The sequence below is a fragment of the Aulostomus chinensis genome, chromosome 22 (assembly GCF_037954235.1).
Source record: "Aulostomus chinensis isolate RoL2024-O1b breed Wild chromosome 22, RoL_Achi_v1.0, whole genome shotgun sequence".
NCBI classification, from domain to species: domain Eukaryota; kingdom Metazoa; phylum Chordata; class Actinopteri; order Syngnathiformes; family Aulostomidae; genus Aulostomus; species Aulostomus chinensis.
Genome location: NC_141341.1, coordinates 11,715,462 through 11,740,000, shown reverse-complemented (window position 1 = coordinate 11,740,000; position 24,539 = coordinate 11,715,462). Strand labels below are relative to the sequence as shown.

The following is a 24,539-nucleotide window of genomic DNA, read 5'->3' as shown; positions in this document are numbered from 1 at the left end:
ACATGGGACCTTCACTGAGGCCAAGGGGCGTGATCCAGCGTGGGCCTCCTCAAGTCCTCATGTCCTCTTTGCCGCCTATTGTTGAGGATGCTTTCAGTCCTGCCATGTCTGAGACCCCTGCTTCTCCCATCACTACAAAGATGGCAGCAATAGGAACCCCTGCTGAGCCGCTCAACGGACTTTACACGCTGCCCCCTGACCTCGGGCTGAAGAGAAACACTAACAGAGACACACGTTCCCCGCTGGAGTTGATGAAGCAGGGCCAGCAGGTACAGAACATTCTTTACCCTTAAGTCTGACTGTGAACGTTTTATTGTTCTACACTGCTAAAACACTTTTTTAATTACTTTCCTCTGTGACGTACCGAAATGCTGGGTTTTTTGTTGTTGTTGTTTTTTAAAAATTTTGCATAGCAATGCTGTGAGAACGAAAAAACACAATTATGTTCATGTTTGATGGTTTTAAACCAACTAAATGCCTCGAGTGAGTGAACTTATTTTTTAATGTTCCATCTCCAGCAGGAGCAGACAACGAGAGGCCTGACTTTGCCCCTCCGAGCATCTACTGCCAGCAGTATTGTAATGAAAAGAACCTCAGACTCTTCCCCTGAGGAATTAAAATCCCCAGTGCTTAATGGAATACCGGGACTTCCGTCGTCCAGCACAGGCTCTCGTCTGGACAACAGTGTCATCTTTGGAAGTTACAGGTCACCATCCCTCGACCAGGCACAGGAAAATGGAAAGCCCCATCGTACGCTCTTCCGTACTGGCTCCCTACCAGAAACTGGACTTTCCAATGACCGTAAGGAGCTCGGTGATGTCAGCACTCGCACGGACTCAATTGGCTCCCGCTTTGAACATTTAGCCTTCCCTTTTCCTTCCTCCTTGGCTGGAGCTGAAGACCCCAGCACAATTACAAATCGGTTTCAACCGCTAAGCTTTAGCTCTCCATCCTCCAGCCTCTCTCTACCAAGCCCCACTTTAGACTTCAACAGACCGCTGACCACCACAGATTCCCCCTTGTGTTTGTTTGGCCAGACACCAGGGATGGGTGTAGGTACTGGTGCTCTGGGTGCTCCCCTTCTGCAAAGGAACTTCAGTCATGAGGGCACTGAAAAGACCTCACTGTTTAGCAACTTCTCTGGCGGGTCCCAGATCCAAAAACCTGAACCTGAGAGGAATCCAATTGCCAAATACCGAGCCTTCCCTGATGCCTATGTGAGTATTTTCATTCAACTGCACATCATTGATCAGGAGACAGAAATACAACCTTTAGCTGACATGATATGAAAATTAGAATGTAGGGATTCATATGTTACCACGTCTCTGGTGAACAGTGTAGAACTAATTTATGAAGGAGAAGGCCTAAGCTCAGAGCAGACACAGTGTATGAATAATGCATGTTTCTGCACACTGAGGTGAAGCTGCATAGTGAGAAAAAAACAACAACCCAGAAGCTGTTTGCTTCATTTCACAAGACAAGTATGACACCATGAGCATTGTTTATACAGGCCTTCCATATTGTTTGGTGTACAGAAACGCTTGAAATGGTTGCCAAAACTGTATTAACCCATCTGGATTGAGCTGCATTGAGTACATATCATCATTTGTACTGTTTTGGTATGTAGCCTCACTCAGAGCAGCCTACAGTAGACCAGAGAGATGACTTCATATGTCATTTGTGATGGAAAGGAGCAGTAATAACCCTTTTGTGTAGCTTTAGTTGTTGTACATAGACTCATTGTGTATGTACAGCTCCAGATTTCAGGGGCTACATCAGTAGTGGGCAAATGTTCATTTGTGGTCACATCATGTACCTTTCAGGTATTGTACATACTCTTAACCACGTAGCATCATAAAATCTCACAGAAAAGGGTGTGTATCCAGACTTGTCACACATGAATTAACTAGTTCTTACACGCAAGCATTCAAGTGATTTTAAATGAGCAGGACATGTCTTAAACTGTTTTTTTGCTGGTAGGAAAGCCAGCATCTTCTCACTTGCACAAACTCTGATGCGCATGCACACACACACACACACACACACACACACACACACATTCTCACTCTGCTGCCTGTATCTCAACACAAACAAAGTCTGGATCACAGGCGTCCCTCTCAGTTTTCCTTTAATTCCTCCTTAATAGAGTTAGATCAAGTCAGGAAACCTCAGAACAGACCCCATTAATGATGTTTGTCTGCAGTAGAAAGCTGCAGGGATGACCAGGTCAAACACAGACTTGAGCATCACTGTGGTTTCCCTCCATGTAAAACCAGTGCGATTTTTACATTGAAATTCGGATTATTGCAGAAGAATAAGCTCTGTGATACTTACATGTTGTGTTCAGCGTGATGATCTTAACAGATGAACACCGCTGTCTATCTTTATCCTAGCAGTCCATTGGCTGCGTTATGCTACCACAGATGTATGACTTCAACGTCACCACAACTAGCACAGGGCTTCTTTCTTCCTCTGCGTGTTCAAGGTGATGTCCTCAACATCCTCTGTATTCTCTGGTGTTTACTGGCAGATTCTATGCTGTTAACCAAAGCATGAAAATATCGAGCTCTTTTGAAAACCACAGACGTTTTATCAGGCGTTTAACCAAAACCCCATTCAAAAGACCCGATGACTTTTAGTTGAGGGAACCGGAGGCTCGACAATATGCAGTTTTGAATGATCATTTTACTTTCCATGAATAACTGAACATAGTGGGATTAGAGCATTGTACACTGTGCATGCAAACATTAGAGTGTATTCTAGAGGTGTAACAAGTCTCACTATCACTCTACGGCATGTCCTGTCATTTTAATACTAATGTTTGCACAGGTTGTTTGGCCCTGCTAAACCTGCCCCTGAGACGTGAAGTAGCAGGAGCACGGCTCATATTACCCGAGTGTTTCTAACCACAGATGATAGGCTTGGCCGACTGGAGGTCCACGAATCTGTTGTCATTTTTCAGGCAGGAATTGAACTCCAGGTCAGTCGACAGCGTACAACACCGAGGAAGCACAGAAAGGCAGCTGGTAACAGGAAGCTAGCCTCATGGTAGTTTGTTTAGTTTGGCTGGGACCTTCATGGTAAACCTCCAAAGCATATTAGCTTTTTCAAAGTGTTTTATAACGCAAATATAGGGCTATATAACATAAAATCTTGACACACTGATGTCTGATCTATATATACAGCAAATTAAGATAAAGTAAAACAGCACAAAAAGGAGTAGATATGTATCTGTACCTCAAACCTTTAGTACTATGTCCATTCATGAGGTGGGCGCTAACAAGGATGTATTTACGGCTTTATCCTGCTTCCTTTCTGTCAACATGAAAAATGGAAAATGAATGGATTACGTTTGGTTTGGAAAAAATAACAATACCAACTTCCCAACACTAGAAAAAGACTAAAACCCTCTCTTTGTTGTGTCAATGGATATCTCTATTAGTCAAAGCATTAAGAGGATTACATGCTGCATGTAAACCATGAGCACACTTTCTCTACCTCTGTTTTTCCTCACGAGTCTCCTCTGGGCTCCCCACCCAGTACAACTATCTGTCTGTTCCTGCGGAGACTCAGCCACTCCTTGTCTTTTGTGTTTTTCCGACGCTTGTTTGTGTAATATGTGATGAAAATGATTTGACAGGAAGAAATCTGAAGGAATACTTGCCAGGGGTGACTGACGAAGCGATTATCTGTCCCCTTTTTGGAGATTTAGATCTTTGTCAGAGATATACATTTATATCCAGCGTGTTTTGAGTGCACACATTCCATCGTCGGTAATGAATATCACAGGATAGCAGGTGCTGCCGGGAGGGACAGCAGCAGAGTTGGAAGAGCAGCTTAATGCATGTCAGATACTGATGAAGGTTTTAGTCTTGTCAGAAGGTTTTTTTTAGCACTGGTGAATGTAAGGAGTGACTCTCATATATAGAAACACATCAATTAATGTATTTCCTTTTTAGGAAAAAAAATAAAGCTTAGACAAGACAGCAGTGTTCTCCTTACTCGGGGACATGGAAATCAAATGTTTCACCTAGCGGTGCAAGTTTTAGCAGGTTAAAGACGAAGCTGCCAAACTGCTGATTTCACTGACTCCTGGTGATAAAATTAGCTCGAGCAAGTTTTCATCATCAGTCAAATACGCAAACAATCTAGGAGAGTAATTAACCAAATATTCCCATTGCTGTCCAGTCATCGCCTGTAAGCGAAGGTAAGGCCTCACCTGAGCTCTGAATGGCATTTATGCACCAGGGAATCCATCCATCGTCATCTTCCGCTTATTCCTACACATTAAGGGTCGCGGGGGGGGTGGAGCCTATCCCAGCGTCAACGGGCGAGAGGCGGGGTTCACCCTGGACAGGTCGCCAGTACATCGCAGGGCCAACACATAGAGAGACAGACAACCATTCACACTCACATTCACACCTACGGTCAATTTAGAGTATCAATCAGCCTCGTCCCCAATTGCATGTCTTTGGACTGAGGGAGGAAGCTGGAGTACCAGAGAGAACCCACGCAGGAACATGGAGAACATGCAAACTCCACACAGAAAGATCCCGTGCCCGAGCCGGGACTCGAACCCGCAACCTTCTTGCTGTGAGGCCACAGTGCTGACCACTGCACCACCGTGCAGCCCTTGCACCAAGGAATGTCAGGTTTAAAAAAAAAAAAACAACACACAAAAAAAACTATGATCTCGTAAATACAAAATGGCAAGAAAACAATTTTTATCTGATTCTCCTCAAGTGTGCACGAATAATGTGTTTGGCTCAGTAGTTTCTCTTTAAAAAAAAATGTTGACAACCCACAGAAGCCTAGAAATAGATTTGTAGATAAGGTCCTGTAATGCAATCCCAGTATTGTTTAGAAATGAATGTGATAGTATTATGGACTGCAAAAAAAAGTCTTGTTTAGTATTTTTGTCTAAATGAGTCCAAAAAAAAACCCAAAACCCAAAACTTTCACACATAATACAAGACAGACTCTCTTAACAACTGGCATCTCAGTGGAAAGTTTTTTTCAAGACAAGATGATCAAGACTCAAGTTTTGTTTACTGCATCGTCAGCTTATTTTGCTTAAACTAAGCAACTCGTAGGCAATAAAGAGCTCCTGACTCCGTAGTACTCGTTAAATATGACCTATGATATTACCTTTTATAATTAATACATAGTAATGTCTTTTACTATAATAATTTTACATTTTCAAGACATTACATCCATATTGGGTCTGTCGCCTCTGAGAGATGCTGTAACTCACCGGAGTGTCGCAGGACAGGTGCCAATACTCCTGTCAGTACTCTTCTGTTATTGTCTCATCATCTGTCAGCGTCTGGATCAGGTTTTTCTGCTTAGCAACAACGATGGTATGTATAGGACATGGCTCCACGAAACCCTGCGTACCAGGGCATTGTTCAGTAGAAACCATGACCCCTGTTCGTGTTTCCATGAGCAGACGGAGGGGACGGACACCCAGACAAAGAGGGTCTAGACACGCTGCTCAGTCATGACTGACCACGAGTACTTGGCTTGTGAGAAATTAGCTTAAGATGAGTAAACAAAAGCTGTTTTTAGAAGTTTTGTAGGATTATCCTCGCTAATTAGTTAGCTTTAGCCAGTGGAAGCTTCATTAACTCTGCGAAGGAGGTAATGTTTTCAGTGTTGGGAGCAGGATTGTGCAAAAACTCCTGAAGTAAGTTATGGTGGGAGGAGAGGGCACGGAAGAACAGTTTTTAGAGAAGATCTGAATAAAGGGGAAGAACAGGGATTTTTTTTATCACAACTTGTTTCATTTTCTTTTTTCTTTTCAGCAAGGTATAAAACTAATCAATAAACGGATTTTGTATAAATTTGGCAGAGAGATAGGTAATATTGCGAGAAAGTGATGAACTTCTGAGACGGCCTGCATCACGTTGCACAGTAGATGCTAAATGCTGCTCCAGCCCAATGACGGGATCTTGCTTTTGTCAGTGTGCCTCCCACTGGCAGTGGCTGGAGTGCTTTTTAGTTTAATTTTCTTTGCCTGAGGTCATTTCAACTGCTTTACCCCAAATAAAACGCAACACTTTTTTTTAATGTGAAAACAGCTTAAATGTACAAAATACCAGAACACTGAATGAGGTATGTACCAAGGGAGGTCTTACTATTTTAATTAGGCTTTGCAGTGGGAAAATATATGCAGACACTAATGAGTCCCTCTCTTTTATTTACTAGGTCAGAGCTGAAAAGGCACCGGGGGGTCATTCAACATCTCAGCTCTGTTTCACTAAAGAGGTTTCCTGTTGCAATTAAAGAGGCCGAATGCCTCTGAGTGCTACATGTTTAGCTGTTTTTGACCTGAGTGTGGTTATTTTTCTCAGAGTATATCTTACTTATGAATGCCTGTTTACATTAGATTAGGATAGGAACTGTTATTGATGAGTAGAGTCAAAATAATGGCCTCAGTAGCAGCTCCTCGTTAGTTAGTAACTCGACCCAGATGATAACCTGTTTCCTACTGAGCTCTCACAGTGTAGAGGCTAAGTGATACCCGATACCAAATACACACACACACACACTATTGCACATCAGGCATCTTTGCGATTCACCATTCTTCAACCACATTCCACATTCCACATCACACATCCGAAACATCCAAAATATTCCATGTACCTATCAGCTGAGATTATAAGATGGGGAATGTCGTCTGTAAGTCCAAACAATGACTTCATTCATGGGTTGTTGAGTGCGTTGGACAGCGTAGCTTCAGAGGAAAGTCTAGGTGAGGGCACACTGTCATTATGGTGGTGATAGCACCCTAGAGCATCAGGTTGAACAGGTATAAATACCCATCTGTCAAAAACATGCTTGTCCTATCAGAAAAAAAAATGTCTTCTTCCTCTGCTTCTCCTCCCTGGCGCCCCAGAACCTGTCGGACAGGGTGATATACACTCAACCCTAAATCCTATACATAAAATCAATCAAATACACACACCCTGTTGTTCGACATCAGCTGCAAAACATTTGAATGAGCATGATTCAGAAGAAAACTCTTCAGGGAGGATTTATTGCAGCCTTTTTCTTTATCTAGATTGCGGTTCAGTAAATCAGTTGTGAAGAAAACAAGAAATTGCACACGCTAGCTACTAGATCTTCAACATAGAAATATAATTCTGTCTTTTTTTTCTTTTTTCTTTGTAGCTCACTAAAGAGAAAGAACACGGGAAGCTCAATCCTCGCCCCGGAAAGGTGAGTCTGCAGGTTAAACACTTGTGTTAGCTGGTAGCCTTCATCTGTGTGCTGCTGAAAATCCGGGCTCACACTCAGAGCTGCTGTCACTGATACGCCCAACCTCAACCTGGAGCTGAGCACTCATTACAGCTGGAATTTACAGCAACACCAACTAAATAAACAGGTGCTTCTTTGTGTCACGCTGACAGCTGACACACAACACACAACACACTGCTCTCTGTCTTACGTAAATGGCCGGTGTCTGAACCACTCAGTTGCCCCGTCTGCTTCACCTCAAAACTTCTTTGATGTCTGGAGTTAGGTGATTTCTTTACTGGGCCGTAACGAAGACTGCTTGTAAACTTTTTCACGTGTGCATTAACATCCCCACGTGCCGCTAGAATCGTATAACTGTGACAGGACGGAGGAAGCGTGGGTACAGAGGAATCTCCTGAGTAGGAATAGTCAAACATTCAGCTTCTTGAATATTTTTAGGCTGAATAATCAGAGACAGATTGTTCTCTCAACAGAAAACCCTTAAATTTTCCCGCAGACACACCAACTCTACGTCATATTATGCCCCAAACACACAATGACTGATTTATAGTGCACCAGACTTTGTTCCCTAAACATGCAATGTTGAAAGGATTGGAGTAATTGGCCATACCCAAAAAGTGCTTCTGCTTGGACTTTTAGAGCTTTACCAGCAGCTGAAGACTGTGTGCTCAGGTTGTGGTTCTGCAGACTTGGTAATGTCAGTGATAGCTACATTAGACATAACAAACCTTCAGTGCAGTGACCAACTGTGGTCATGTTATCTATTACTTATTCATTCACAGGAACATAACAACGTCCACATGTTCTCAGTATCATATATCATCATCGTCCTTATAGAACTGATAGCTCAACATATTTTCAGTCACGCTGCGTCTGGTGAAACAACGTGCTCCTCACCAAATAATCAAACAGCTACGAAAGCGTCTTCTGAAATTTCAAGCGATGATTGATGTGATTTAATCTTGAAAAGGCCAGGCCTGCTCCTGCACGCAGGTGAAGAACATACATTTTCTAACCAGTGTTGTCCAAGGAAGGATTCTGATTACCAGCGGTGGAATTGACATTCAGGTTCATCTTACCAGTAATTTTCCATGCTGCAGGGCCTCATTCCTGAATGGACGAAACATGCCTGAACCGTGACCTTTTCAACAAGTTAGTGTACTCAGATGCAACTCCTAGAAGACAGTGTTCTCAAATGCAGACTGATTTAATTCCTAACGCCAAGGAGGTCGGTGAACTGATAAGTTGGGGGTGGCTTTAGATGACAATAGAACTTAAATCGTGTGAATAAGTTGATTAAGGCCAGAAATCAGATGTGCTTATTTTAATTTTGTCGTGGTGCAACAATAATGATATAATTCAGGAAGTGACCCAACGCGGTGTCACAAAATTAACACCATGAAGGATTGGGAAGATATTAAAAAAATCTATCCTTGGAAACAAAATTTAAAGGCAATCAACCTCAATCTTAATTTCACAAAGCTATGTAAAGGATTTTCCGCAGCACACACTGAGCTCTTGCCTGCAATAATTCTGTAAGATGACCGTAATTTGACCTGATCTGCCATGCTATCGTTGTCACTGTCTGAGTTCATGAACTGTGTGATCAAAACTGACTTGACTCGCCGTACCAGGGTTAACTACTGAGTTTGTATCTGTCTGTCTGCTGTCTGTTTTTGTTGGTAATCATTTTTAGAAAATCAAGAAGGCTTTTGTTGCACAGCTGTGAGCTGAGAGGAGCAGAATTTTGTGTGTGTGTGTGTGTGTGTGTGTGTGTGTGTGTAAAAACTGTAAGTACATTTCTTTCATGAAATGTTTGTGCTTGCCGAGGCTTTCTGAGCTGCATGACTCCTCCTTGTACCCCCAGTTTGATGAAATGAAGCAAACAGTGAATCTACCATCTGTCCACCTTTGATGTAGATGTATATTTTTGACCGTCCCGGGATGTGCGGCCGGAGGATCGAGGTGCGCAGTGATGTTGTTGATGCCATGTCCTGGGAGCTGCAGGAGATCATCTCCATCAGAGTGGTCAGAGGAGGGTGAGCAGTTGAAGTGCATAAACCTTACCCCCTGTATTTACACAGATATGTTAACCGAAACACTCCCGTAAAGGTGCGATTTGTACGTTTCACGCTCCGAAACAGTAGGAGGTAGCATATTTGGAGGAGGTTGGGCTGTCGACTGCTTTTTGCAAGAAACAAGAAAGGCCCCCTGCAGTATGAGTTGAGGGTGAGACTCATAATTCACTGGTTATTTTAGGAAATAGATCCCAACTAATAACCTACATACACCTACATCCATGTTCCTCGCAAAATATCCACTTTTCCTTCGACCCCTCCATTAATCCGTATGCAGGAATTATGGCGAGTTATTTGACATTCACCTTTAGTCATGTGTGATCTGTTTTTATTCACCTTGCCATGGTTTCAGGCCCTCACTGTAGTTTAATTAAAGTTCAAACTGGTGCTAACTTGTTAGTCCATTTGCCCCTGAGACTTCTGAATGTGACTGCTGACTTGATAGGAGAGAAAACTGTTCCAAAAGTAATTTTTAAACTAGACTAAGGAAGTGTGACATAAACGGCTTTTAGGTGACGTAAGTTGTGATCTCAGTATTGAAAAAATAGTTTTCCTGATTTAGTTTACTGACTACCTGAAGTTAAATGCATGTGCCCTACAATCCAAACTGAATTTAAACCAGTATGAAGGTAAAAAAGGGCATTAAGCACTAGCAGTGGGATTAGCAATCCTGCACCAGTACTGGCCTCAAAACTAGAAATGTCTCTATTTTTTTATTCTGGGAAGATTACTTACTTGCAGATGTCGGGCCATACGCACAATAAAGCCGTAAGGCCTTTATAACCTCCATCACTAACAAGGCAAAGCTAGATGGGATGTCACCAATGCTCCTTGTTTTTCTAGAAATATCAACCGTGTCTTTTCCAACGAAAGCCTCTCTGCTGGTGTTGTTTCAAAACAAGCAAATACCTTCAGTAGTTAACACACCCACACGCAAGCTTAAACACACACTTCCACTTAGAAGTGGAATGTTTTATGAGTGTAGCCTGCAAAGTGAACCTGCCGTAACCCAGCTTGCAGTCCCACCACCAGCGAACACTTTAGTACAATGAGATCATTCTAGCATCAGTAGAGGCAACGCCAACACGCTGGAGGAACATTTATGTCAGCCACTGACCTGTAATAAGAGCTAGCTTCTGCAATGAAGCTCTGACATGTAGAAGTGAACAACAACGACGCACCCTACAACCTTTTAATGGTCCCTATCTCCTCTCTAGATGGGTGCTATATGAGAAACCCGACTTCAAAGGGGAGAGGATTGCTCTGGATGAGGGTGACATCGAGCTCGGCTACCCCTTCAGTCCTCCAGAGGAAGAGGAGCCACAGACGCAGCCGCAGCCGCAGCCGAATGGACCGAAGGAGGCTGATGAGAACAACAGTGAAGAGCAGAGTGGTGAAAAGAATGGAGAGACAAGTGAAGGGCAGACGGAGACAAGACCAGCCAGAAGGTTCATCATTGGATCTATTCGAAGAGCTGTCAGGGTAAGAGAAGGAAAAAAAGTCTCCCGTCTTGGTTTATTTAAAAAATTAAGAGAGTTCAGCAGCTGGTTGCTGTGCTATCTGATGCTAAAACTGGAATAATCCTCACAGATGGATTGAACCACAGCTCCTCGGTGATTGCTCTTTAGTTTAGTAGCACCATCTAGTGTCAAAGGTAGGAAAGAGCACCTGTTGTTCTGATTCTAACACAATTTCAGATCTTCGAGAGTGATAAATCAAAAAGAAATGATACAACAAAATCAAACATTTCCTTTGTTTGGGAGGGAGGGTAGACTGCACCTAATAATTATCTTTATCATAGCTTATGTTTATTTAGTCCGTCAAATGTCGAGAAAATGTCTGCAGAGCCCAGATACCAGAGCCCAGTCATTATAACTGTCCAAAATCAAAGACTCTGCATTTTCTTTCATAAATGAGCTCAAACAAAGAAAGAAAGAAAAAGATATCAGCCAAAATGTAGATTCTACAGTCTGGAGTTGGAAATGTTTCACATGTTTGCTAGAAAAAATAGAAAAGTGATGAATTATCAAAATAGACGTTGGTTAATTTTCTGTCATATAATTAGATGTTGCAGCTGTAGTCTTTCTGTGTGTCAAATGCAGTATGAAATAATAATCTAGCATGTTGAAGCCTCAAATCTTTTAGTTTTTGAATTTCAAATGATATGAGATCCTCTTAAAATGCCATTTTGTAGGATCTAGTGGCATCTAGTGGTGGAGGCTCAGATTGCAACCTTCTCTCAACCACCTATTTCACTGGCGAAGAAGAATATTGGAGAATCTGTGTGTTATTGTCATGTAACGTGAGTCATTTCCTGGGAAACATCGGTGACATTAATGGATAATGGAATGCTTACAATACAACGTTATTCAGCAGAGCCATTTTGACATTTAGCTTACAAACCTAATCTGCTCTGGTGGAGCTGCATGTTGATGGTTTTAGCCTAGAATGAGCCTGCGATGTGTATGTAGGGAACACTTCAGTCCTCAGGTTTATTTTAAGGTGATTATGCATTCATCAGAATGTATTTATAATTGTTATATCTCATTTCTGCCACTCTAAATCTGATGCACTGCCCCGTTAAAAGACGATACTATTGTCTGTGGTACCGTTTTACTGCTCCTACGTGTGTTTTGTCAGTTCCCTCGGACTGCAGTGGTCATTATTGGATGCTTTCCGTCCTCCTCCAGGACTACAGTGTCCCAGAAATCAGTCTGTTCCCAGAGGAGAACGCCGAGGGCAAGAAGGTCATATTCAGAGATACATCGGAGGATGCCAGGATTTTTGGCTTCCCCATCAAGGCTAACTCCATCATCATCAACGCTGGGCTGTGAGTGAAATACTGGGAAAATGGAGGACATTACTGCTGTATGACGGACAGTACCTTAGAGTAAAAACCTTATTGTAATTGTCCGCCCTCCGACACAGGTGGCTGGTATACGCACAGCCCTTCTTTGAGGGCGTACCACGTGTCTTGGAGGTGGGGGGGTACTCCAATCCTGCTGCATGGGGAGTAGAACACCCATATGTGGGTTCACTGCATCCACTCAAAGTAGTAAGTACCCTTCTTTTATATTCTTGACAGAATCTAAGTCTGTATTTAAAGTTTATCCGCTGATTGTGTTGGTGTTGGATGACAGGGTGAACCCAGAGTGGAAATTCTGAGTGAACCAAAGGTAAGAACATCAAAGCAACGCTCCCACTTTTATTGAGACTGGAACAGCAGTGATAGGAATGACACACTCTCCGTTTACCAGATGGTGATCTACGACAAGCCGTACTTCACGGGAAAATCCAGGACTATATGCGCTAACATGAGAGATTTCATGACACGGATAGACAGGCAGCAGACGGCCTTCATGTACAGCGTGGGCTCCCTCAAAATACTTGGAGGAATGTGAGTACTGAGTTCATGTTTCTCTGCAAAACACGAAGCAAACACAATCAGGTCTATTTTCACCAAAGTTGGTGAAGAGGTGTAGAATGGGGCTAAGAAAGAATCCACCCAATTCTAGATTAATCAGATCGCTGTCTAGTTGTGATTCTGAGTGATGATGAAGACGCTTGTGAACCCCTTGTATCTCTGTCTGTCTAGCTGGGTGGGCTATGAGAAGGAGGGGTTCAGAGGCCACCAGTACCTGCTGGAGGAGGGAGACTACCATGACTGGAGGGTGTGGGGAGGCTGCAACTCAGAGCTGCGCTCTGTCAGGTTGATACGTGCAGTAAGTAGGGTGGAATATTTAATACCAGCTCGTATTTCTTAATTAGAGGGAGAGTAATAATTAAGTCCTCTAAGGGCAAAGGTGTGTCTGCAAGCGTGTGGATGAAATATTTGGTGAGAAAGAAAAACTGTTATCAGCGGAGGTTGATAAATTAAAAATACTTAGATGTTTGCAACTTCTTGCTCGTGCTGCTTTACATCATAAATCATTGCACTCTTCACTAATGTAAAAAGTGACTTCCTCTCCACTCCACATTAGATCTGCGTATTAAATTGACCAAAACAGCAAGACAGGACTGATATATTCATCCCTGAACATCTGAATGAGTATCAAGATACAAATGAAAAGTTGTATTTCAACCACAACTTCAACCCATCTGCTTCTTAACCTTTGGATTGTCCTTTTCTCCGCATGAGATGAAAGTCTCCCCGGAGCAAACAGAGAGTAATGGTCTGCTCCTCTGTAGGACCTGACGGACCCGTTGATGGTGATGTTTGAACAGTCGGAGGAGCAGGACAGTGGCATGCAGGAGGAGAACTCCTTCGAGGTGACGGAAGCCATCCCTGATGTTGAGCTCTTCGGGTATAAAACATCCACCCGTTCCATCCAAGTGCTGAGTGGAGCGTAAGTTGATTCCTCCTCAATTTGCACCTCTTGTTACGTGATGTTCAAGATATAAAATAACACAAGAACTGTCTGCCTCTCCCCAGTTGGGTCGCCTACTCCCATGTGGACTTCTCTGGGAACCAGTACATCCTGGAGAAAGGCTTCTACAATAACTGCGCTGACTGGGGCTCTCAGGATAATCGCATCTGCTCAGTGCAGCCCATTCTTCTGGTGAGAACCATTGAGATGATACTCAAAAATATAGATGCGATCTGAATGTTTATGGTGTATGATATTGTTGTGTATTTGCTTTTAGGCTCCAAGTGACAGCATAAGGACCAGGAATGAGGTGAGTCACATGCGCACCTCTCATTTCTTTCAGAGGGCAGATGGAAGAAACGACTACGAGATCCTTCTCAAGGACAAAGCAACATTGCTTTAGTGGTATTTTTGCAGTATTTGCTGTACTTTAATGTCTGTAATAGTATCATAATGATAAAAACATCAGCGTGTTAATCTGATTTCTCACTCGCTGTTGTTTCTGTCCCGGTTTTTCAGCTAATATTGTATCCTGAGCCAGACTTCCAGGGCGAAGGTCACATCTTTGACCACAACCAGGAAGCAGTGACAGAAAAGTTACTGACCAAGTCTTGCCGAGTGTCCGGAGGAAGGTGAGAAACCATAAAGAAGCAACAGATAACAAGCGATGAACAACTCATATTCATGCCTGTGATCCCATGAGAAGAACGTCAAGATAAGAGAGAGTTAAAAGGTTAATATTTGATAGTTAATGCTGATTCAGCTGTTTAAAAACGAGCAATGCATTCTGTGTTTCAGCTGGGTTCTGTACGAGAACAAAGAGCACTCCGGGAACTTGTTTGTCTTATCAGAAGGCGACTACCCCGACCTAACCAGCATGGGCTGCCCTCCCAGCACCCCCATCCGCTCTGTCAAGGCCGTGCCATTGGTGCGACATACGGAGATGATACACACAGAAAAATGCTCTTTATGCTCTTGTTTGCGTGTCTTTGAAGCTGGATCTCTCTTCCTGCGTAGACATTCTCAGTTCCCTCCATCTCTCTCTTTGGTTTGGAGTGTCTGGAGGGGAGGGAGATCACCACAGACCTAGAGATTCCCAACATAGTGGACGAGGGTTTCAACAACCACATTCTCTCTCTCCGAGTCAACAGTGGCTGGTCAGTGTGTTTCTGTGTGTATGGTTGTCCTTGCCTCGTCCCAGCATCAGAAAATGTTGATTGGAACTCATTCAAAGACATTTCTACTGCAGCATCTACAAAAATGTAATGTCTTTTTTTATTTAACCATCAAATTTCAACATAAACTGAAAAGCAGATATGTTCTGATATTCCTTGTTTGGGGGGGGGGGGGGGGGGCGTCGACTTCACTGGATACAAAATAACTTTTTAGGTCGGAAATGAAAATGCGTCTTTATTAGCTCAGTCAACATTTTCCAAGTGAATTTAAAGTATAGTTTTATTCATATTCTTAAATGTATGCATCCAGATTATTGTGGCTCCATGGAGAGGTAAATGGATGATGAAGCAACATAAGGCTTTAGGGCAACGCTGCTCGTGTGTATGAGATATGCTTCTAATGTTCTCTGTCTTTTACAGTTGGGTGATATGTGAACACAGCAACTTTAGGGGGCGCCAGTTCCTCCTGGAACCAATCGAAATCACCAACTGGCCAAAGTTTAGCTCAATACAAACCATTGGTTCCATGTATCCAGTCAGACAGGTGTGCTTTCCTCGTAAATGGCGCTGCGTGATTTATGTCAGCGGTAATATTTGTCCAACTTAAACAGGGGATTTGACTTTCTCACCCCCAATATTTTGTCTTTTTCTTGCCTCGTGCAGAAGCGTCACTTTTTCCGCATCAAGAACAAAGAGCGAGGTCACTTCATGTCGGTGCAGGGTGGAGTGGAGGAGCTGAAGTCGGGACGGGTGGTGGTGACGGCAGAAGCAGAACCCATGAGTGACGTCTGGTTCTATCAGGACGGATTCATCAAGAGCAAGGTGAGGAGAAGAGACTTTTATTGCTCTGCTGGTATCTTTGAAATGAATTCACAGCATGATTACCTTCTGATGACCTATTTTCAGCTGGCCCCCACCATGAGCCTCCAGGTGATGACCAACGTGGAGCCAGGAGCTAAAGTGGTTTTATGGGCTGAGACCCGCCAGCCTATCCAGACCTGGACAGCCCAGATGAAAGGACTGATCACCAACCTCACTTTCCCTGGCATGGTTCTCGACGTCAAAGGTAAACTACATGACTTCCTCTGCACTTGCGACTCAGACATCCAGGGTACGATACAAGATATCTCCTTTTGTTTTTTTAATCCTGTCATTGTGACCATGCTGTCAGAAGCCATATAGAAATCAATATTTATACAATTTCAGAATTCAAAAGATAAACAAGGTTAGTTACAGTCACTAAGAGCTTTGCTCCTGAAATGGTTAAAATCATCAAATTCCCCCCGGTGGATTTTTTTTTTTAGAGTCTTAGAGTCAAAGCTCCCACAAAGTAGAGTTAGTTGTGTATTGTAAGTATAGATTCTATCAAAGAGCTGCTTTGGGGAGCTGAAAACCTTAAAGGGAACCTGCCCTTGAAAGACAACTTCCGAGGGTGAAGTATCCATGTGGAACTCATTTTCAGAGCTTATTTGAGATATTTAGATCTCTGTCTCACTGTTCTGCAGAAAAAGACTCAAGAAGTTGTTTTTCTTTGCTCTGTTCCTCAAAATAATGATTTTTTGCCCTTTTTTTCCTTCTTCCTTTAAAAAAAAAAAAAAAAAAAAATCTTCCAGGTGGCAAAACCTATGACAAAGACCAGGTGGTGATCATGCCAGAGAGTGACGAGAGGCCAAGCCAACAGTGGGAGGTAGAGCTGCTGTAACCAGCAAAAACACCAGTGAATATTCTTGTAAGCAGTGCATCGCATTCAGAACTCACCTTCTGATAAGTAAAGGAAGTCTCTTCAGCGATGGGCTAAGAGTGGGATCATATGAAAGGAGCCCCCCCCCCCATGTATCTGGAGGTTAAGAGTGTTGTTTGACCTCCTCCATGTCTGTCCCTTTATCTGCTTTTATTACTCGTTTGACTATTCAAATCTGACCCCCCCACCCCCGTTTGCATGAGTCCAGGCTCATGCCAATTCTCTGACCATAGATGCACTGTTTGTTTGTTTGTTTGTTTGTTTGTTTGTTTGTTTGTTGATGCTTTCATAACTTTGTTTACAAGGGCACAAACTGATGATTCTAGACCAACGCCATCATTTTCCTGGAGTTGAACACCAAGTGCTATTCAATGTTAAAAATTAGACACTGGACTAATGAAGCCAAAGAATGTGGAGAATGCAAAAAAAAAAAAAAAAAATATATATATATATATATATATATATACATATACGTTTGCTTTTTAAGGTATTTTTACTCTTTTTTTGGTGTTTTTTGTTTGCTTATTTGTTTGTTTCGTTGACTTTTGCTGGAAATCTTGCAGTTTTCCACGTTCATGGTATGCAATTTACTGTACCTTAGTGTGTGTGTGTGTGTGTGCGCATCACAGTCAAGTTCCGTTTTGTTTAATTATTAATAATCAGTGAGTTACAAATACATGTTACTTATACAAACTGTTATTGTTTGATACTCAGCTTTATGTAAAAGGGAGTGGTTTTAAATGCTGAATAAAAAAATAAACACCATCAAAGGCAGAAAAACAACAAAAAAAACCTCATGTTCATTTTCACCAACGCGAGAATTTCTTCAACTTCAGCGCCAACGTCCACTGTGGGCTCGGGAAGGAACTGAAGAGATTTTGGGGTCAAACACACTCATAACTGACCAAATGTCACACAAATGTCTAACAGCATGAAATGATGAAGAGATGACCTTTGGTATCCAAAAGGTCAGTGTGACATTATGATGTTCTGGGGTGGGGGAAAAAAAAAAAAGCCCCTACCACTTCTGGCCATATTCATTGTCAGTGTAAGGACTTGTGTTAGAGTCTGCACCACATCCCGTACGATGAGACTGCGCTCGTTTGACGGAGGCAACAGGAGGACTTCAAGTTGATTCGCAAAACTCCTCCATTCCTTTGTTTTAAGATAGAATTGAATACTTCTGGACTTTCTAATAAGCCCCTTAATATTTAGAACCATTATAAAATTAAGCGTGTCTTTCAAATATTTATAGAGGCTTCGTCTCTTTCATAGTTCTTCGTACTTTTGTCTTTTTTTCTCCTGTATACACAAAACCAACCGCCAGGTTAAGTATCCTCGAAGGGTTATTGTTTTGCATTTATGTAGTATAAAAAAACGTGGGCTCAGACCTACTCAGAACATTAAATGGCGTTGAGCTCACAGGTTGATACTCGCTAAGTTGGCCATGAAGCGGCTTTGTTGATATTAACCACACAGGTGTCATGTGTCTTCTGCAGGTGTACAGAAGCAGGTAGCCACCAGGAAGTACACGGGTCCGGGCACGTTAATACTACAAAAACTGTAAACCTTCATTCTAGGTTTTGTTATCAAGCGTCTTTGTTTTTTTCTCTTTTTTTTGTTGTTGTTGTTGTTTTTAATGATATGACCTGAAATTTCTATGTGATAAATTTGAAACTGAAAATTGTCTCTTGTTTTCCTCTCTTGGTCTCTGGGGAGTATCAGATCATTGTCAAGGGCAAACCAACAAAAAAACAAGTCTGAGAGCTGGAAAGCCCCTTTTTGTTACCTTGCATGACAGCATTTCCATTTCACCTTCTCAAGTTGAAAGCTGACAAAAGATCGGTTTTACCCTGAAACCAATTTGCACCTCACTTGATGATGATGATGGTAGTGGTGAGTGTTTTAACCAGATGTTAAGCTCCTCCTTGCAGAATGAAGTCTCATTCTTACACATTCTTAAGCTTAGAACAAATCCAATTCCCATTTATTTTTCTGTTATATCAGCCTGTTGTCGTTAAAGGTCAAAGGTCAACCTGTACACAAACCTGAAAGTCTGGATTCCTCCTTTGTCAGGAATGTAAGTATTTTCCAGGCAGGTTACCATAGCAATTCTAAATGCGCTAACAAAGGTGTCAAGGGGCTGCCGTCTGATTGGTTGGATGTTGGCGTCTAGCAGGGTGATACCGCTATGGGTGTGGCCTTAGGTGGGTGGGACAGAGATACATGGGTGATTAAAGGAGGTTGTAAAAAAAAAAAAAAAAAAAAAAGACAAGGAACAGTCCACTACCTCGTCTGCTTCCAACAGCAACATTCCACCACAGGTAGGAAAAGAAGCACTCTTAGAATATCAAGCTTTTATTTTCCATCAGTTTTAGACTCTTAAAGCTGTTGTTTTATTTTGTTGTTTTTTACAAAACACTTGAACTGACCTTACAGTTCATCGCGAGTCACGTTCATACTGTCAGACTGTTGATGAGTCTCGTCTCTCTTGATCCAGGTCAAACAAAGCCATGGATCCTGAATACTTCAAGTCTCATGTAAGTCATTGATACCCCTCCTGTTTTTCTTTCTGACCTACTTAGTCGCCCCATTTTAAGATGATAGGATCGTCCTCAGTCACTATCTACTACTCCTACTCCTACGCTACCCCCTCCTGTCTCTGATACTTCCTCTGGTGTTGCGCGTGAATTCCTCTGTAGATTAAAGAAAGTCACTTTAATTCGGAATGTATCAACATAACTGTTCCTTGAAATACTTGGTGATGGCACACACACACGTACACACACGCACACGCACACGCGCGCTTGCTTGTCACTGCAGTCTTTAATTTCAAGCACAAGAAAAACTGTTTGTCTTTTGCCGACGCCTTCATCCCGTCTTGTTCTTACCTCTGGGCTGTAACTGTGTTTAACCTTGTGGGTTTTTTTTTGTTTTTGTTTTGGTCTCATCATGTCTGTGGTACAGTTGATGAGTTGGGGTACCCTTGGAACAGTGAGACCCTTCTCCAACTTCCACCCTGACAAAGATGCTGTGGAGATCCAAGCTGCTCTGGAGAAGAAAGGTAAAGCCGCTCGCACGAGTGCAGCTGATACGATACGAGACATTTTACATTCTCCGCCCCTTTTAATGCACTTTGGAACAAATGATCCTTTGAGAGAACGTTCTTTAAAAGAATACCTTTTTTGAGTTGTTATTTTAAGTGTGTCATATTCAATTTCAACCTCAAACACTGTGTTCAGATGTGGTGACCCTGGTGGGAATCCTGACCAACCGGAACAACAGTCAGAGGCAGGTGATCGCCAAAACTTTTGAGGATGTAACACAAAAGGTAAATCAGCTCGTGGTCCAAACGCTGCTTTCATGGGACTGAACCAGTAAAATGTTCAGAAACAGCATGAAGGATGAAGTCATGTTGTGAATGTCGAGAAGACGGTCGACTGATGCGATGTTTGCTCGTGTGTATTTGCTGATCAAATAATATTTCAGCAGAGTTTGAACGCGCCTTTGTTTGGAGAGGGAGGAGAGCTGTATAAACTAAAAGAAGTTGGGACTTTTACGGGGTCGTTTTATTTTCTTGGTGTACAAGTTGAAATAAACAGAAAAAGGAAAAATTACAGGCTTTTATTGTTCATTGTTGGTTTTATGGTTAACAAATTTGTATCACAAGCGTATTATTCGTTTTTTCAGTATTTCCAAGCTTTTTTTTTCCAGTGTTTGATTATTATTAAATGTATACTTTGGTTCGACTCCACTACCAAACTCTGACATGGTTTTCAGTTTTGTACTCGTCATATCCCAATGTCTGCACATTTCCTAAACTTTATTTTGCATGTCTGTTTATTTAAATGCTCTCCTTCTGCTGTTTTATTGCTGCAGTAACACCTCAGATTTCTTCCCTGCGAGTGAATGAACCTTACATTTCCTGTGACGCTGCTGCGTAAATGTTACACTCAGAGGTACGTGTGTTTAGTGTGGCTCTGTGTCGTCCCAGGACCTGGTCGCTGCCATCAAGAAAGCTCTGTCTGGAGACCTGGAGACTCTTCTGCTGGATCTGCTGATGCCGCCTGTGCAGTATGAGGCTGTCCGCCTGCAGAGGGCCATGGCGGTGTGTGTGTTTCTACTGTTTTTATATATATGTCATATCCCAGGATATGAACAGGGTGTGTGTGTGTGTGTGTGTGTGTGTGTGTGTGTGTGTGTGTGTGTGTGTGTGTGTGTGTGTGTGTGTGTGTGTGTGTGTGGTGCGTGCAGGGTATAGGAACCGATGAGGAAACGCTCCTCGAGATTCTCTGCACAAGATCTGACAAGCAGCTTCAAGAAATCAGTGCTGTCTATAACCAAAGTAAGTGACTAAAACCCTCTAATGTTTATGAAAAAAAACAATTCAGAGTTTGATTGTTGTCCATAATCTTCCATATCCTGATATTTGTCTTGTTTCAGTGTATAAAAAAGACCTGGAAAAGGACCTGAAAGGAGAAACCAGCGGAGACTTCGCTAAGCTTGTCGTAGCTCTACTAAATGTAACGGGAACATTCATTTCTTTTACTCCGAAAAACTAATAACCACAGGACCTAGAAAACAACAGCAACGTTATTTTAGAAATAGCAGAGAAGCGCCAAAGGATACATGAACAAAATCAAGACTTCTTTTTTGGTCTAATCTGTGAGATTATATGACCATAAATATTCATTGTCATTCATTTCTCTTCAAATAGAAAGAAACTGTGGCCAGCGGCGTCCAGACAGACATTGAGGTATTTCTCTTCAACTGCTCCTTTGGTGTGTGACCTTGTTGAGTACATGGAGCAGCTCTGACACATCTAACACATGAATAAATGCTCGTGTTGACGTGACACAATCGTGTCTGTCATTTTAAAGATTATTTTTTTGGACTAATTTGATGCCTTTATTGCATGAAAGATACTTACCATGACTCACTTACCACCATTCCACATTGACAATATGAAGCTGAGTTGGATACAATTCAGAAATCAGGCGCATCACCTTGGCTCATATATGTTCGTTTCAAAGAAGAAGAAAGCCGCCTCGCAGCGTTGTTCAGTAAACATGCTTCAACTCATCTGTGAAAAATCCTTCTTTTCATTCTTCAGTCTCTCTCTGCGTCTTTAAATGGGAAAAAAGCTGATGCAGGCCTGTGGATTGACATCCTCACTGCTAGAGACTCAGATCATCTTAACAAAGGTGAGGCGTGTCGTTTTCTTTCCTGTTTGTTTAAGTGAGAAGATTTTCAGTGGTGTTAAATGGCTCTGGTTTGATGGACAGTGTTGATGGGACTGGAGCTGAAGAACGGTCAGATGGTGCTTCAAACTCTGGAGAAACGATTCTCAGGAGACGTTCGACTGGGTTTGACGGTTTTAGGTAAACATGGGTACAGACCTGGCATGTGCTGTCCAGGTCGATTCGTCGCTGACATTTCACTATTTGTGTCATAACAGTGCAGTGTATTGAAAACCCTGAAATGTACCTCGCCAAAAGACTGACCACCATGAAGGTAAGACTCTCATCAGTCTCATTCAGTGTGTGTGTGTGTGTGTGTGTGTGTGTGTGTGTGTGTGTGTGTGTGCCCCCTGGTGGACTATAGTGATACTTCTGGGAGGTGACGAGAACTTGTTCAAATGCAAACTTAAAGTGACTGCCTTCTGGTGGGCTATAGTGGTACTGCAAGTGGGCTGCCGAGATAGTTACGATGCATGAACAGAAGGTTTTGATATTCGGTTTTCTTCTCAACTTTTGCAATTGCCATGATATTATAGGGAAATACTTTGTCTCATGTCAGTTACAGAACATTCTAGATTTCTTGATGTTTCAATGGGGCCTCAGAAGTATTTTTTTAAACAATATTTTATTGAGTTTTTACATAAAGGAAACTTACAAATAACAATGACCAAAGCGACAGTAAACAATGCATTAGTGGAATACACGACAATACAAAAAAGAAAAAATAATGATTCAAATAATACAGTGGTTACAGAAGTGAATAAAAATAAATCAATAACAGAAAAAGCAGCAGTGCCGATGTTGAAGTGACTGTAACATTCTCATCTTCCAAATATTCCAAAAAAGGTTTCCAAACTTTTAGAAACTGTTTTCTTTTCCCTCAAACTATGCATGTAAGTCTTTCCAATGTAAGGTATGTTGCAATTTCCTTCAACCATATTTTTACTCAGGGCACTTGCATATTTTTACAGATAAAAAGCAATCGATCCTCTAGCTTGGAGGAGCCTAAAATCAATCAATACTGACTGTTTAGAATTTACAGCAAAATTTTTAGGGTGTACGCCCAGGATACCAGGTTTGGCTTGCAGGGGGACGCCGTTATTCACCAGCTGGGAAATGGTCCCAGTCACTGCCTGCCAGAACGGCTGCACCTCTGAGCACTCCCAAAAAAAACATGGAATAGGAATAAATAGGAAGTATTTAGTGTAGTCATGGCTGCACTGAAGATTTATAACTGCTGATTCACTCTCACAGACACCAGTAGTGCAGGGCATAATGGTGTCTCACAGCGAGGAAGATCTGCTCTGCATCCGGGCTGCCTACAAGACATTAACCGGCACGTCTCTCTACACGGCTCTACAGGTGGGTACTGAATGTACTTTACTGCGGAACATGGTATCCATAACTTCAAATACTTCTATTTTTGTCAAGGGATGTGAAAGAAACAATTTTCTCACATGTGAATAAACTTCCCCGCAGAAACAATTCAAGGGCGATCATCTGCAGGCTCTGCTGGCCATCTGTCGATCTGAAGATTAAACAGCATTTGGAAGAGCTCCATTTTTTTTATTCCCATACGACATCATAGGTGGCAGTTTGAAAATAAACTTCCAAAAATGATCTTTTGCTGCCTTCTTATATTCCATGATATTTAATTTCATTGCACGCCTCTTGCTGCTTGTCACTGGTTCTACATGCGAAAAAATGTAGCACAACTTACCGTTTATTCCGATTTTTATATCTGTAATCTTTTCTTTTTTTTTAAAAAAAAGTGTATGAACAGAAGTAAAACAACTGCACCATCTCTATATTTGAAATAGAATTTTTATTTTGTCACTGAGTACATTGCAAATCAAGAAGTTTTTAAACCATCGAAACATGTTTTACTAAGACTCTACTGTATCTTACAGTTGTATTTGTTAACAGGAATCCAATTGAGTAATATTACTAGTCATTATCTTTCTTTTTAAAATACTGTAACTCTTTCTTTAGATGTTAATATTTTAATCAATAAAGTGTTTACGTCCAAAATTGTAGCATATTTTAGATGTAACACATTCTTTCATTCCCTGCAACGGACTGGGGATCTGTCCAGGGTGAACCCCGCCTCTCGCACGAAATCATCTGGGATCGGCTCCAGCCCCCCCACGACCATTCACAGATAAGCGGTATAGAAAATGGACAAATAGACATACTTTCATTAGAAATGATTGTTCAAATATTAAATATATAATCTTTGCAGAGCGCCAGAAATCATCTGCAAGAGCGTGAGGGCCACACAACCTCAAAAAAAAACATTGACACTGGAAGATGCGGCAGTTCACACACACACACACACACACACACACACACACACACACACAATGTACATCACTTGACAAGCACATACTTTTGATGCCATGCAGAGCTAATACATGATAAAATGGTGTCTATTCATTGGCATATTGACTGCATGAATACCCTATGATACCCTATCAGATCCTTTAATACCCTATAATACCATATAACGCCCCATAATACCCGACCCTGACAGACTGATCAGGGGCAGAGTGAATAAACCAACAGTGGAATTATGGAAAACAGCAGGGAATTTTGGAGTCCTGAGCATCCATTGGAATGGGTGGTTCTGGTCGTTGTTTTACGGGTGGTTGTGGTTGTTGGCTTTGTGGTTGTGGTTG

General features: G+C 42.1%; 2 protein-coding genes across 3 annotated transcripts in view; both read left to right on the top strand.

Annotated features, from left to right (window-relative positions):
- crybg2 (crystallin beta-gamma domain containing 2) overlaps positions 1-18,711 on the top strand; it is a 47,674-nt gene extending 28,963 nt beyond the window's left edge. For both annotated transcript variants that reach the window (XM_086194024.1, XM_086194025.1), the window contains exons 6-25: positions 1-269; positions 519-1,217; positions 7,174-7,221; positions 9,181-9,299; positions 10,556-10,820; positions 12,029-12,168; positions 12,267-12,393; positions 12,479-12,514; positions 12,596-12,735; positions 12,934-13,060; positions 13,527-13,684; positions 13,771-13,897; positions 13,983-14,015; positions 14,225-14,337; positions 14,504-14,633; positions 14,723-14,862; positions 15,301-15,424; positions 15,544-15,702; positions 15,787-15,946; positions 16,494-18,711. The exon at positions 1-269 is cut by the window's left edge and continues 815 nt beyond it. In XM_086194024.1, the coding sequence (XP_086050150.1) occupies positions 1-269; positions 519-1,217; positions 7,174-7,221; positions 9,181-9,299; positions 10,556-10,820; positions 12,029-12,168; positions 12,267-12,393; positions 12,479-12,514; positions 12,596-12,735; positions 12,934-13,060; positions 13,527-13,684; positions 13,771-13,897; positions 13,983-14,015; positions 14,225-14,337; positions 14,504-14,633; positions 14,723-14,862; positions 15,301-15,424; positions 15,544-15,702; positions 15,787-15,946; positions 16,494-16,582 (3,203 nt within the window). In that variant the 3' untranslated portion in view covers positions 16,583-18,711. The remainder of the gene's footprint in view (positions 270-518; positions 1,218-7,173; positions 7,222-9,180; positions 9,300-10,555; positions 10,821-12,028; positions 12,169-12,266; positions 12,394-12,478; positions 12,515-12,595; positions 12,736-12,933; positions 13,061-13,526; positions 13,685-13,770; positions 13,898-13,982; positions 14,016-14,224; positions 14,338-14,503; positions 14,634-14,722; positions 14,863-15,300; positions 15,425-15,543; positions 15,703-15,786; positions 15,947-16,493) is intronic.
- A 123-nt stretch (positions 18,712-18,834) lies between these two features.
- Positions 18,835-24,126, top strand: anxa14 (annexin A14). The gene is made up of 13 exons (XM_086194030.1): positions 18,835-18,945; positions 19,122-19,161; positions 19,589-19,685; positions 19,864-19,952; positions 20,616-20,729; positions 20,876-20,966; positions 21,065-21,144; positions 21,339-21,377; positions 21,735-21,825; positions 21,907-22,002; positions 22,080-22,135; positions 23,116-23,223; positions 23,341-24,126. Exons 2-13 carry the CDS (start codon positions 19,135-19,137, stop codon positions 23,398-23,400), a joined length of 948 nt encoding a protein of 315 aa, XP_086050156.1. The 5' UTR covers positions 18,835-18,945; positions 19,122-19,134; the 3' UTR covers positions 23,401-24,126.
- Positions 24,127-24,539: the final 413 nt, after the last annotated feature.